The following is a 15,911-nucleotide window of genomic DNA, read 5'->3' as shown; positions in this document are numbered from 1 at the left end:
GTAACCATAAGATCATAAAATAATAATATAATCAAAAATTGAGAGTATGGTTGGGTTCCAGGCGGAGCTACTCGTAGGTTTAATCCACCTCTACCCGACTTCCGAGCTTGTGGCTCGGATGTACAACGCGAAAAACAAAAATTATGCAAAATGAAAATCAATAAGGTTTTCAAAAAGTTGGCAAACGACCCACATACCAATAACGTTAACTGAATCTGAAGGAGAAAAATTGACTATAGTCACACCAAACAAGGCCATGTGGCCAAACGAAGGAGACGATCAGAGATTTGACATAAGACTTAAACGGACATTATTAAACACTAAACACAAAAAAAATAAAACTTCCAACACTTTTAAGTATAGCTCTGCTATTTATAAAGTAAAGCGACCAATAAACGGCCATAGAGGATATGTAAGAAAATAGACACAAATTTTTTTGAATAGTACAAGCACCTCCAAAGCTACGCTAAGATGCTTGTAGATACGTATACTAAAGTTCACTGAACATAGAGAGTGTTCATCACTAGAACTTGGTGATTGTTCTTGGCCAGTGTCACTAGATAGCCTTCTCTTGTTATGTTGAGGCCACAACAGCGCGAAACCTTAAAAATGAGATTATCCTATTGAACCATTCACTTTCAGAGAGTAATAATACTTAATTTTTATAAAGCCAGAAACAAAATCAATGCGTAGCACACCAAAACCGTCGCTTGCGAGAAAGTATTACTAACAAAAAGAAAAATAACACGTATATGCTATAAAAAGTTGGAAGGTGTAACCGTGTACTAAAAAACTACCTACATACATATTTCATACACAATAAAACTGAATAATTCTTCTAAAAGACTTCTAAAAGAAGCAAATAATAAAACTTCGATATAAATGATATATTCTACTACAATATTTTCTATATATAATAATCTAAACTTCTATAAGCAAATAATAAAAGAAGCAAGAATTAAACTTCTAAAAAAAGAAGCAAAAATACGAGTATTTATAGATTAAAAAAGGATCACAAACGATTCTTTTTTTGGCCATTATTACTTTAGCCGTTACCAGTGATATCAATACAAAAGCCTTTTTTGGCTTCTGGGCCCATCTTAGGTTTATTTGAACGAGAAAATCACGATTATTAAGATTTTTCTATTAGCAGTTCCACAACTTTTCAGGATAGTGTTACATTTTCGCCAGCATTAATCTGTTGAAATGTGAAAACAAATAAGCGACACTCACTAAATAAATTGAGAGCACTCTTCGTCCGAAAAAATTTAAATGTTGACAATCTACTGATTCCCAAATCTATGTATTCGCTCTTTACGCTAAAGTTCAAATTTTGTTTCAATTCTTTAAGAATAAACCCTGAATCACAAACACGGTTTAATTAGAATAAATAGCTCTTTTGAGAGTACTAAAAATTTTCTTTAGCGAAATGAGCGAGGTAGTGACAAGGGGGCGAATTCTCTCATGTAGATAATAATTTCTATTTGTTTTAAGTTTTAATATCGCTCCTTACTTTCAGTGAAAAACTTGTTTTTTTTTATGCTGGGAAAGCTGGTGCCTCCTTCATGGAAAATTCCCTTCCCCCATGAAAAATTCCTCCATAGAAAGTAAGTAAGAAAAAATTTGTTTTAATTATCCATGTGCGGAGAGCCAAAATCAAAACATGCATTAATTCAAAAACGTTCAGAAATTAAAAAAAAAAGTCTTTTTTTAACTGAAAGTTAGGAGCGACATTAAACTTAAAACGAACAGAAATTACTCCGTATATGAAAGGGGCTGTTCCCTCCTCAACGCCTCGCTCTTTGCGCTAAAGTTTTTACTGTTTTAAAAAGTAGAGTTGAGAGAAATAGTCAAACTTTAGAGTAAAGAGCGAGGCATAAAGAGACAGAACTAAAAAATATAAAAAATAACAAAATTGTGAGTTAGTTATTTGTCAAGCGAGACCAAAGATAGCGGAACATTGTAGGCTATAAACCATGGAATTATCTATGTTTTTGTGATCAATGCACTACTCAATAATTCAAGGATCCTAAGATGCCCATAAGCACTTGGGTTACATCCTTAATACTTTTTGCTAAGAAGCGCAGTATAGGAACAAGGACTTTTTTTTGCAGTATTAAGGCAATTACAATATTCTTTTAGAAGGGAATTAATATAGATAAAATCGCAAATGCTGATTTAATGACTGGAACATCAACTCTTGTTGACACATTTCCAATGAAAAATTGCCTCTTCCAATTTGTATTTGCTTTCAGTCCAATTTAGATTTTTCTTTGAGTTAGCTACTATTTCACTTGGAAATTATCGTCAAGGCTCTGGAACTCACTATCAACATAATTTTGAATGAGATTAGATGGCAATGATGATATTGATAAGGTATCAATAATGATAATGCATTTTCGATATTAGATTAGTATTTAAAAGCATTTTATCATTCCTAAATTGAAAGTCAGAGCTCTCGGTGTTTTCTCCAAAAAGACTCACTTATGAATTGCTTGAACACAGACAAAAACTTTCTCAAGGGCTCACCTAGAGTTGAGAGCACTTAGATTATCAGGACAATTTCGAAACATTTATTTGTGGTAAATATTTTTGGCATAAAATATTTGTGAAAATTAATACATTTATGATTAACATCTGAGGCCCTATTTCCTCAAATCGTTCAATTTTAAAATTGGTTCGATAACATTGAAAGATATGCAGTAGATATGATGTCTTTTTTTTATTTCAAAATCAAATGCGTTCAAACACTAAACTTCTTTCATATTTAAACAGATTTTGTCACAAAAAAGAACTGATTTTCCCACATAGCTTACATAACTTATGATAAGATTTTTTTTTATGTTCATGTTTATTTTTATTTATTATGTATTACGTACATAACAGTAATATATAATGACATAACATACATAATAATTATTTACCTTTGATAAGCGGTATGTAATCCGCCAAAAACTTTTAACACTAGACTACTTTAATACGCAGCACCAGAGAAGAGCCGAAATTCAGGCGCAGGGGAACGATATTGGGCACATGTCTTTTGATTGTGCGAATCTTTCAATGGTTGTTAGGATAAGGGCCTGGTGAAAACTCCTAGCTCATGGAGGGTTTTTTTTCTGGAGTTTTCTAAGAAATCGTACTCTCCGCGTAGTTTCCGACAAGTTTTCTTCCAGTGAATATCTGTTTCCTATTATATATCTATATCTCTTCCAAATTAGCATTCCTATCTATATTTATTCCAAATTTCTATAACTATCTATATCCATATCTGTTCATATATCTTATATCTATTCCACAGCAGAATTTCTCAAAGCAGCAGCTTGGGAACCATGTTCTCCCTAGTAATGATAAAGGAAACAATCTTATAAGCACTCTTTTTGCTGATGATACCCCGAGCCATAGACACGCAGTTCAGTACAAGTTTCCTGTTCTTACAAATGGGTTTCTTGGAGATAAGGAAAAGTATTCCGGTGCATGGATCGTCGATTTCAAGCATCTAAAACTAAGGAGCTACTATTCAATTTTTTTGTCGGCATCCTGACTTCATCTTAAGAGATAAACTTACCAAGAGAGTTGACAAACTTCGTCTTTGACAAAATTGACAAAGCAGGTTGTTCCCAAATATGGTGGGAGGATTTTGTAAGGAAAGAATCAAGGGGAACAGAAACTTCTTGGGAGGGTGCAAAGAGGGAAGCTTTAAATAGATTGGGATGGAGTTAAGAGCTTGCATAGCTGCGTTGGCCTCAGGCGGCTTGGTTCCGTAGTGAGTTGTTAGTAGTAGTAGAAAGACTAAGGACCTAATAATCACAAGATCGACATCTTGAGTTCATTTTCAGGCGTAAAATTACCAAGGAAGTTTACAAACTTCGTCTTTTGGGAATACATTTCCCTTAGATTTCATTTGGGAGGGAATATCTCGATTGGGTCCAATCTTCCTGCACGAAAAGGCTGAGTGCGATGTTTCATTCTGGGAACCTGTTACTAACCAGTTCGACTATCCCTCTGTACAATAATTGGCGTCAGGCAAATTGCCAAATAGGGATGGCCGCTCTTCAAACCCTACTCGCACCACTCCCGAGGATCCAAAATAGATCATTAAGGGCAAGCTGTGGCAACGATCAGGCAAAGCCTCTAAACAGTCAGTTAATGGGCTTCAAAGGCTGTTTACTACAAGAACCTCAATAATCTTCCCTTCGAAACGGTATCTTGCCTAGTACAGTCGTTTACCAGGACAATTATGGGAGAGACGCAAGGACACGGTACGACTGGATTACCTAAAAGAGGAGAAAACTCATACTGAGTACTTCAAAACAATTTTGCAAGACGCCGCACTTTCCACTTGGAATGGTCCCTAAAGATAGGTTATCCTTCAAAAGCCATCTGTTGACTACTTTAAAAGGAGGTTCAACGGAAACAATTGAAGGTGAAGGTGAGCCAAGTCATAAAAACCACTTGAGACTCAAAACGAGCAGTGCAAATTTTTTTCGTAAAGATAGCGACGCAAGACAGTTTCCAAATAATCATTAGCCACTTGAAAGTGAACCATGTCTCGTATACCACTTTTGAATCAATTTAAGTGTTATCTATAACTCACATTTAAATGAGGACACTCAAATGGAGAAGCGACTCAAATCGAGATCACAAAGTGGTGGAAAGACACAAACCGCATAAAAGCCATCTTAATTATTATCTATAGTTAAATTAAGGCACCTAAAAAAGGCAGCAGCTTTCCACTCATTGGTAACGACAATGAAATAGTCGGAATTCTCATCCGTGGAAATTACATCCGACATAAAGTTCCTCCCCCTTCCTGTTAAATTCTCCCCAGACAGTTCCATTCTCGCTGATAATCTCCCCTCACTATAAAAATACTCGGAAAGAGCCCCTAGAAAATTCCCCAGGAAAATCTCAAAATGAAAAATATAGCAAAGAGAATGTAAAACAATTAAAAAGAATTTCATACAGTAATTCTGTCAAATCGAGCGTCTGTCAAATCGAGCCAAAAACCAGTCGAAAATAAATCGAGTCATAAAAACCCATTTGAAAACCAATTAAAATGCTCTCAGTGACTTACCTTTAGATGAGGACACTCGAATCGAGCAGTAACCTGGCCTTCTTTTGTAAAGACGACAACATGAAAACGATTTCCGTGCGAGTCACAAACCAATAGATCACCTGCATCTGAAATGTCGATTCCATTTGGAAACATAGTCAGCGGCTCCCCACCGATTTTCCTTAAGAACTGACCAGTTTCACTAAAGACGCAAATACAGTGACCCTTAAAATCACAAACATAATATTCATTTCCTGCAAGAAAAAACTGGAATTTAACTACGTTAATTTAGTATGGATATTAATCACTAAGGACAATCACGCTAGGGACGACTCAAGAACATTAAACGGAAATTTACCTTAAATTATAACATTGACAAGCAGTACCCAGATTTTAAGAATTTCATGTGTGGCATTTCTTTTAATAGATTTTCAATGGTTCACAGACCCTTTCATTCAAGACCCTTTCAAACACACCATGTGATGAAAATTAACGTACACAAAATCGTTGCACACGAGTGTCATTTGCTCATAGTGCGGGACTGTATAGCCAGTGCAACTCTTGAGGTTATTTTTCGCACCTTGCCTTTTTATTGCAATATTTTTTTTTTCACCGTATCATTTTTTTCGCATCTAGTCTATTCCGGAATCTTGCTTTGGATAGTAAGGAAAAATCCATCCACATCAAAAGACAATGCACACACACAAATTGTCACACCGATCTAACTAAGACCACAAAAGAAGTGGACTAGGCCTTATTCGTTGTGCTTTGATTTCGGACGACCAAGGATCTGTTAGTGAATAGAATCCACGGTCTTAGAGCAATTTCTGAAGTGTAAGGATAGGGCTGTGCCAGTGTAATCAAAAATCCTGCACAGCCAAAAACGTAAAGATGGGGTGGTTGAGGTTCGTGCACCTCATCCCTAGGATAGCTCCTGTTCCTTTTCACCAAAAAGCAAAAATCTTAATTTAATGCAGAAGAACTTCATCCCGATTATATTCCATTTTATTATGACATTGAAAAAGTATAAATACGACTCAAGCTTTTGTTTTCGATGCTATGAAAACAAAATTACATTGATTGTTTTATTTAGGCTTTTCATCTTTTTTTTCATTTCCACCTTGGCTGAAAATCTCCTATCCCCACCCCCTTGGAAATTCTGCCTAAAAAATTTCTTCCTTAGCATACTTTCATTTATACAATTTTTTTTAAACGTAATTCTTACTCGTTTTTCAAGTCATGGAGGAAATCCCGCCTATGTGGAAAACTTTTCCTGGATGGAAAACTTTTTCATGATGGTTGAGTTACACATGGACTCATTCGGTCACCAACTAATCGCTCTAGTACCCATTTTAAGAGACAAACCTGAATAGACGGAAACCAACTACCCTTTGTGCCACCAGGCTCCTTTAGTGGCACGAGATCAACATTTAAAGATCCCATTTTATCCAGAGCTATTAGAACGTCCAAAAAATATGCATTTGGAGCAACACGTTCAGTGTGACATCAGCACCAGCCCTAATTTAGGCTAACATTTTATATATAACGAAGTCTTTACAAATACATTTTAGTAGAAACGTGGACCTTATTGAGTGGTCATCTATATTGTCCCTGTTGTTCAAGCCCCCCGCCTCACTTCGTAAGGAAAGAAACATTACACCTCTTTCACTTATGGTTGTTCAGGAATTATTACAGAAACGATCTGAATCACCAGTTTTACACATTTCTTTTCATAGTGTTTGATCAAGTGTTAGAACCGGACAATTGTTGAGTCTGTATAATTGAAGAGTGAAAAGGATGGCCACTGGACGAATCACAAACCCTCCGAGCTATCCCCACGACTTCATAAGTAGATATATTTTTACCTCCTATTATCCAGTACATCATAAATGCTTATTTTTGTATTACAAAAGTAAATAAAAAATGCATGTAAAAACAAAAGTACATAACTACATAAATAAAACATTAAGGTATTATTTGACGAATTCAATAATAAACAATAAGTTATATATTAATAATGTCCATTTTTCTGTGAAATGAAAAAACAAACGAGGATTTTAAGGACTCGTTGTTTGAGCAAGAAGATTAGACGAAACGGCAGATGAGAGAGGGTCCGTCAATTTAAACCAATTTAAAGGGTCAATTAAAATTAATTGTCAATTAATTTTAATTGAATTGGTTTAATTTAAACCAATTTAAACGGTCAATTAAAATTACTCGTCAATTAATTTTAATTGAATTGGTTTAATTTAAACCAATTTAAATGATCAATTAAAATTAATCGTCAATTAATTTTAATTGAATTGGTTTAATTTAAACCAATTTAATCGTCAATTTAAATGGTACAAATAAGAATTTTCCTAAACGATAGTTTTTGAACAACAACTTAGATAATCATTTTTAATTTGGGCGGTTTTAGCAAATTGTAATTCATTAAAAGAATTGAGGAAAAATAGCAGTTTTTACTCTGGTATTTTATGCTAGAAACGGTTTTCTTAAAATTATAGAGGCATTAATTGGCTGAAATATTAATCCATCAAGAACAATGGTCTAGAGAATACTTCTAATGATGTTATATTTTGAATAAATCTTTATGTACTAGTTACAATTCTTAGAACTTCCGGTCGTTTAAGCAATTGAACACTGTAACCCTATTAACCTCCATGCTCGAAAATACTACATTTTCGTCATATCATCTTCTCTTTACCTTTTCAACTGAGAATTATTATTGAGATGTAAATTTAAAACCTCGAAAAAAATATATTGTAAAACTAACCATAAGAATAGATATATTAATTAATTAATTTATTCGTTTGCCGCTTGTTTTGACAATTTAAGCGGAGTAAAAACATTAAAAACATTTAATTTTTGCTACAATTAATTCAAATTTTGCTTTTAGTTCAACACAGGATGATTATTCTTAAACATAGTCCTTGTTTACTAAACATCGAGTAGGACATAAAGAAATATGCAGATTTTTGCTGGCAGTAAAAAAATAAGCCCGGCAATGATGTAAAAGCTTTAAATGAAAAATAACAAAAAACAGAAAACACTAAAACCTAAAAACATAAAACAATGCGTGTTTTGTCATATCATACATTTTTGTCATATCATCTTCTCTGTACAATCTGTACTGAGAATTATTATTGAGATGTAGATTTAAAACCTCGAAAATAACAGAAAAAAGTGACTTAATTAGCCATACAAATGGATATATTCGGAAAAGCACTTTTATTTTTAATTTTTGCCAAAATTGATTCAAATTTTGCTTTTAGTTCAACACAGGATGATTATTCCTGTTTAAAGAATGATAAACATAGTCCTTGTTTACTAAACATCAGGCAGGACAATTTAAAAAAAAATATGCAGGTTTTCACTGCCCGGCAGTAATGTAAAAAGCTTTAAATGAAAAATCACAAAAACAGAAAACATTAAAAACATGAAATAATGCATGATTTGTCTTTCTTTTATTTCACTGAATACACAACCAAACTATTAAGGTAGAAAACCCATGGAAGACAATTTGGAACCATCGAAACAGACAAGGCCTTTAAAAGTGGTATTTGCTAATTAGCATTTGATAAAAACTTGTAATCAAAGCTCCCTGTTATTTATAACATTACGTATTTAATAGAGCAGAAGATATACAGTAACCATGATAATGGGCTTGAAGCTGGTGGATGGAGGAGAAAATTTTATTGCTTGGAGTAACGTTTAATTTTAACCAGTGCTATTCACTTGTGCTAATCATTATAAACCATTTAAGGCAAAAAAGACAAGACGTATGACGTCATGTTAGGAGAAAAGAATACTACAAATAAGCTTACGACACAAATAAATTTAAATCCTCTTTGGAGGGTTGTATTTAATAAAATGATAACCATAATTATTTGGCGCCCAATAACAAAGAGCTAGGACCGAAGGCCTGGACCCCTTACTGGTGGGGGTGGAAGACCCAAGATAGCGGTGAGTGATGACAAAAGGTCAGCTTCAGTCAAAAAAAACAAAAAACAATTTAATGTAAAACTCTCGAATTTCAAAAATAAGAGCAAAACTGTTAAATATACTTCACTAAAGTAGAAACAAACTCTTTTGGAAAATGCGAGGGAAGAAATAAAAAAAAAAAAAAAAAAAAAAAAAATTGGATGATTACCAAAAACACAAATATCAGAAGGCTCCTTCATATAAGGCTTGCAGTCGACCCATGATTTGAGATTTCCCTGACCGTCAATCTGATAGATGGCAGGATTGTTGCTATCCACTGCGATGATGTGTCCAAAACGATTTACAGTAACACTGGCAATAATATCGATATAGCTGGAGAAATGAAAAAAAAATACAGTGTAGAGATAAAAATAGGCTAAGGGTAGTGAACATAGAAAGGGTATAGAAAGAGGCAAGTCATTAGAAAATGACAAGAAACTACAAGTAATTTCCATCGTGTTCCGTTTAAAAACTTTGTAGGCCAGGCTAGCAGCTTGTTTAATTAAATTTTTTTTGTTTAATTAAAACTCTCAATGAACGTTCCCTAGAAGTTTCACCTTAATACCATTAGTGCTATTAGTTACAGTAACTGTAATGGTAGTATTAAAAGTTTAGACATAGTGCATTCTGGCTAGTTCAAAATCCACCACAACTTACCCTTAAAGGTCTAAATTAATAATGTAAGCCGTTCTTGAGATATTGCTTTGTTACCTTTTTGAAAATCTAAACGCTCATAGTTCGTTTCGATTTAGTTCAACATCCGCCTAAACATTCCTTGAAAGCTTTACCTTGATGTTTTGACTAGTTAACATCCGTCAATTTTTTTTTACAGTCATAATTCTTAGGATAGAATCATGCTACGAGTATTACGAGTATACGAGTACGAGTATACGAGTATATAATTCTTAGGATAGAAGCATGCTACGAGTATTTAATGGCGAGCAAAAAACTGGATTCTATCTAGCATCTATTTCAGAAACCAAATTTAAGCGGCCAAGGAGTAAATGTGTCGAAAAGAAAGTTTTAAATGTGACGAAACTTACTGAGAGGACGAAAAGAGGGAGACTTAGAATACATTGGGATGAAGGAGGCACGTGCGTAGCTGTGTTGGTCTCAGGCGGCTTGGACTGCGGTGCATTGTTGTTAGTAGTAGTAGTTGAAGTAGCTACCTCTTCAACGATTCCACACATCTCAAAGTATTGGTTCAAAGGTATTTAAGGATACGATTACTATTAAGGAATACCAGAAAAGAGTTAAAATTTAGAAGATGGATCCACTTTTTGTATACTTTTCGTCTTTAAGAGAGAAAAAAAGGGGGGTTACCTTTTGAACAACCTTGCATAGTTTTTAATGTTAAACATTTTGCCACGAGATTTTCTTAGGTGTGCCTTGAAATTCTAACTTTTCTTTTTTTTTCTGTTTTTACGAGCCCTTAATAGACTAGCTTACTAAATCTAAGCTCGGGTGCGAACCAACCTTCGAGCTAAGTTAATCCATAGACCAAATATTGCCCTTGATTTTAACTTGAGTTATGTCACATCCGTATTCAGGATATTTTTTCCGGGTAGCGCTATTTTTTCAGAGGGGGGGATACAAAACTTAGAAACACATCAGAAATATATTATATTAATTTTGTTAGTTGTTACGAGTCAGACAAATATATCGTGGGGGGGGGGGGGGTTTGCCCCCCTCCCCCAGATACTGCCTTGGTATCTGATTAATGACAGTTTCTTACAAGGCTCGCTGTAGCACTTGCTGTGAGGCTACTAGAATAATATGAAGGCTCTTAGCAGTGAGCCTCTGGAGATTTGAAACGAAGCGACGATGATATACGACAAGGAGAAAGAGAGTGAAACAAAAAAAGAGATTGAGATAGAGAGACGAAGAAGAGAGTGAAACAGAAAGAGAGAACGAGAACTAATTGAAAATCAATTTATGCGTCGAATTCCAAATTTGACTTGATGCTAATACAGACTCAGCTCTTTCCAAGTTCTTAAGGCTATTTAAGTTAGAAAACAGAAAAATAAAAAAAGTAAAACAATATGAGCTTTACAGTTTTATCAACTTGTCTTAGTAGTGGAAATAAACATAATTTACACTAGAACTTTATTCAATGACTCTAAACAATATAGAGAATTGAAGCTTTGAAAAGAAAAAGAAGAAAAAAATCAACTCACTTGACTCGAAGCTTTCTGACGAACGATCCTTCAACAGTAAAAAGTTGAACGCGGGTTCTGTCCGCACCTCTATCACATATGACAAGTAGATTAGATAGCCTAATGTAGGCAAGCTTCCTTGGATACCAGAAATGACCATCCTCCTGACCAGCAGAACCAAAGGAGAATAAAAACAAGCCATTGATGTCATAAACCTAGAAGTAGCTCGTACAATTACCATCAACTTTAAAAGATCAATTTTATAGTTTTAAATACTGATATCCTCAAAAGGCCTTAGTAGTCCTGAATGAAGGTTATCTCTATATAAAAAAGGCGCTTATGCACCCTTTTGACCTTATAAGCACATCTGACCTGGAAGCACAAGGACATGGATTAAGATAACTAAAAAACTGGAGAGATTCTCGAGTTATTAAATGCCATTCTTAGTCAATATGGGGTATATTCTAAATTAGTGTTTTTCTGCTATCGCTTCTCTGTGGCTTTTTCTTTTCACGGACTTGTAACTCGGCTGAAATTCGATCATTGTGGTTGGAGGAAAGGCAGCAAACTGATTGAAACGGAGTCGGAATTTATAAATAAATGTAAAAAAAAAAAAAAAAAAAAAAAAAAAAAAAAAAAAAAAAAAAAAAAAAAAAAACTGTCCTGTGGTCGCGCAGTGGATTTGACCTTAGCTTGGTAATACGGGACCCAGAGATCGAATCACGCTGCAGGAATGCACTGCAGGGCCGACGCAGGGACCATAGTAGTCAAGAAGCGTCGTTAATTCTTAAATAAATAATAAATGTAAAAAAAATCCTTTAGTAGAAAAAACATCTGTTTCTATTTACATGGCTGTAGCAGTACCTTTAATAATTGATAAATTTTCATTTGATTTTGCTTTCAAACAGTATTTTTCTTTACGACAAAAAAAAAAAAATAAAACTGTGTAATTGTATTCGAAATTTTTGCCGAAAGTAGTGATTCTCAGAATTAGAAATGTATTTTATTCACTCATTTAATATGCTTGGATCAATAAGACTCAGCACTACCCTCCCTTCCTCGCATGATTTACTGTTGCTTGGTGTGTGCCCAACAATTTTTCAGATAGAACATTATCATCAAAAATTTGGCGGTTCGTGTTCTAACAAAGTGTGATAACTAGATGGCAGTAAGATATTTTACAGGTTCCATCTTTTTTTTTAATTTTTTTTTTTGTTTCGAGTCAAAACGCCTTAAATTTTGATTGGTATCTTTGAGAGTGAACGACACGAATATGACACAAGGACCGACTTTATTCCTTAGGAAATTGGTTAGGGGGTTTTCACCACAGTAGTTCACTACAAAATCGTTCAGGATGTTTTTATTAGAGTAATTCATTAGAAAATCGGTTAGGAACTTTTGACAAGAGGAATTCACAAGAATATCGGTTAGGCGGTCCACAAGGTATACATTTTCAATTCAACATGTCTGTCCTTCAATACCTTCCTTAGACCTTAATTCCTACAGTGCCTCAAGAGGCGCAGAGGCGGTCAGTGAGTAACCAACTATCTTCCCTCAAGTGGGTCGCTGCGCAGATTGTCCTCCCACTCAGGGATGAAGCTCATCTGGAGGGCTCTTTTGTCACGTTCGTACGTTCTATGGACCGTATCTTAAAACTCACACAGGTACGTCTTTCTTGTTATAAAACCCTTTTAAACTTATAAAGAGAATTATAGGCCTACTTTTCTCGGGTCGCTGAAATAACCTACTGTTTTAACGCGTAGGATTCGCGAGGACTGCTTGTTTTATTTTTTGCGAATTTTTTCCTTAGTTTTTTCTCTTGGGGAACTATATTATTCCAAAAATTATTCGGTTGTTTGGAGACAGCTGTACGGCTTATTAGCAACTTTTTTTTGTATTATCAATTTGTTGGTTGAAAAAATACATTTTCTTTCTTAATGAAAACATTGATACCCTGGTACTTGACCTACTGAACAGCTGTTCTTACGAAAATTTTCAACAGGAAAAAGAAATTCGAAAACATGGTCATCACAACATTTCTGCGTGAACATGGCATGACCTTACCCACGGATAGTCTTCAACATTAAATCGTGTAAATTTACCCACGGATAGTGTAAAATTACCACAAATTTACCCACAGCCTACCCACGGATAGTCTTCAACATTAAATCGTGTAAATTTAATACATTTAATCGAGAAAAGATTACCACTCAACTGTCTACCAATAAATTTGCTACCCACATGTTTTTGAGGTGCATTATTCCAGTTATTACCATTGGCAAAAATACAGAACCAGTTGGTGAAGGCACATATTAGAACAGAAAAAAATATGATCGGTTCACCACCATCCAGTAACTTATCAATATTCATAGCCATCTCCAAGTATTTACAGATAAATCTACAATCCACATGGAACAATCTACATTGGATTTTTTTTTTAAATATCTGGGTAAAATCAAAGGTGCATTCATACTTAACATCTTACGGAGGCGTTTCATACAAATTTGCGACAAGCTTGAAAGCTTACCGTATTTGGTATTAATAAATAAATTGTGGTCTTCAGTGTTCACCATAAAGTCTAATACTATAATTTTTACCATAGCATCTTTCCAGTTTCATACAATATTTTTGTATCCATTTTAAATAGATATAGAAACTGTGTGCGAATAAATTGAGCATAATGAAATTTGTAAATTTCCCAAAAGTAACAAAAAATAAATAAATAATAAAAATAAATAAATAATAACTAAAATAATAATTCAATAAAAATATAAAAAATAAAATAAAATAAATAAAACAAAAGAAAATTAATAAAAAATAAATAAACAAAAGTCAAAAAATTATAAATACCTTGATATTATGATTTTGAGTATCTGCAACAAATATTTGTTCACCGGGACCAAGACAGAATCCATGTGGCGAAGCCAAACAGCTCATATTGGCACCCTTGGACATGGATCCTTGACTACCAAATTTGATCCGTACGCTCATTTGATGAGCTTTCGGTTCCAGATGTACCAGCTTATCAGAATTCTGAATATCAAGCATTGGGCTATTTGACAGTTCTAACACTGCAAATGAAATATAACTGTTGCAATCAATTATTTTTTTTAAACGGCAATTTTATTCGTATTAAGATTTAAACCTCTTTTTCTATAATATGTCTTCAAAAATGAACAACTTATGGCAATTCTTTAAAGCCTTTTTACTTTTGCATAGCCTTTTAACTAAATTGAATGCTACAAGGAACTTCTGTACTATGTACGCACAGCTCTTTCAGTCTCTCAATCGTAGTTCACGGGGTCAAAACTGACATGCCCACGCAAATAATACTGCTAAAGCGCATGCCTAGAGAATTTGAGGCTCAGAAGTCTAGGAGCATAGTATGGCTAAGCTTTTAAGACCGGCTCTGCTTACCCCACAAAACTTGGCTATAAGCCATACATTTCCAAAATTCGTTCATGCCATGAGACAAATATTGCCATTATGTGTTGCATAAATTTGAATTTATATTTGTAAGCCTGTTTAAAAATCATTAAGCCTTCAGCTATATTTCAATGCATTCTCTAATTTTTAGAAATGGGATTCATTTTGTAAACATATACTCTTTCATTTTGGAGACAGCTTTATTAAGATATTTAAATTTTTCTCACAGAGCACCCCCCACCCTAGTGGCTGGGTAAGAGCCTAATACAAAAAGAGGTAACTCCCCCTTCTTAGAAAATTATTTAGGAACAGAGAAAGATTTTTCCGTTACGTACATCTTTATTCATTATTGATATCACTAGATACCTAAATTTTATCACAAAGGAGCCAAGGCCCCAATTGGGATAAAAGAAGTTTCAGTAAACGTACCTCAAAAACCGCCTATCACAACAATATGCGCACTTACATACACAACAGACAAAACATCGTTTAGGTGAACAATGTGATTTTCCCTATTTAAATTCCCCAGCAAAAACACCTTGGGTAAAAATATTGAGAATTAAAATATTTTTGTTTTCCTGAAAAAAAAATTAAAAATATTAGAATGCCCTTTTAATTTTGTACGGAGTTTTATTAAATTACTTCACTTTTTCTCACAAATATTTTATGCAGCTTCCCGAGAACCCTGACTTACACTACATAACATTAAAAAAAAAGAGGCAAAGTGGAGGAAAAGAATGGAATAAGGCCGGATAAGACTTTCTTCTAGGATTCCTAGGCTAAATTATGTTGTAGGACCACCTTAAATACTATTTTTCATATATATTAAATACCAAATGAGTATGTGTATATCAGGCCCAAAATTGAGGCATTTACTGGAGATCTAAAGCTTAATTTTGAAGCCCTTCCCTCGAATGTTCATTCTCAAATAAGGGCTACAAAATTAGGACCTCTTCTTCCACGTTCAATAAGGCCAACCCTGTATCTCTAATGTTTGCCTTCAAATAAGAACCGAAAATTTGGATCACTTTTTTTCAATTGGGTATTTAAGTTCCAGTGTTTCCTTAATTAAGGCGAGTCTGAATTTAAACTGAACAATTTATTCTATTATTAAATTTTTCAATATTTTTACTCATTTTTCTAAATCTATTGTGCTGCTCGTCTCGGATCAGAGGCGCCTGGGCTACAACCTATAAAAGCCGATTGGGTAATATCGTCATGGGTAGTTTTAAGTTTTCTGTCGACTCATCATGAAAATCTATGTAAAGCAACTGTTTTATGCTCTACTAAGA

At 34.2% G+C, this 15,911-nt stretch overlaps 1 protein-coding gene across 1 annotated transcript in view; it reads right to left on the bottom strand.

Moving 5' to 3' along the window:
* Positions 1-429: 429 nt before the first annotated feature.
* The window catches only part of LOC136034104 (B-box type zinc finger protein ncl-1-like), a 120,459-nt gene continuing 104,977 nt past the window's right edge, over positions 430-15,911 (bottom strand). The window contains exons 16-20 of the mRNA XM_065715238.1: positions 14,044-14,264; positions 11,215-11,408; positions 9,207-9,370; positions 5,075-5,307; positions 430-602 (exon numbers count right to left, since the gene is read on the bottom strand). Of these exons, the coding sequence (XP_065571310.1) occupies positions 498-602; positions 5,075-5,307; positions 9,207-9,370; positions 11,215-11,408; positions 14,044-14,264 (917 nt within the window). The 3' untranslated portion in view covers positions 430-497. The remainder of the gene's footprint in view (positions 603-5,074; positions 5,308-9,206; positions 9,371-11,214; positions 11,409-14,043; positions 14,265-15,911) is intronic.

This window comes from Artemia franciscana, chromosome 2 (genome assembly GCF_032884065.1).
Source record: "Artemia franciscana chromosome 2, ASM3288406v1, whole genome shotgun sequence".
In the NCBI taxonomy this organism is placed as follows: domain Eukaryota; kingdom Metazoa; phylum Arthropoda; class Branchiopoda; order Anostraca; family Artemiidae; genus Artemia; species Artemia franciscana.
The sequence above is the reverse complement of the archived record's forward strand: the minus strand, read 5'-3'. Positions and strand labels throughout refer to the sequence as shown.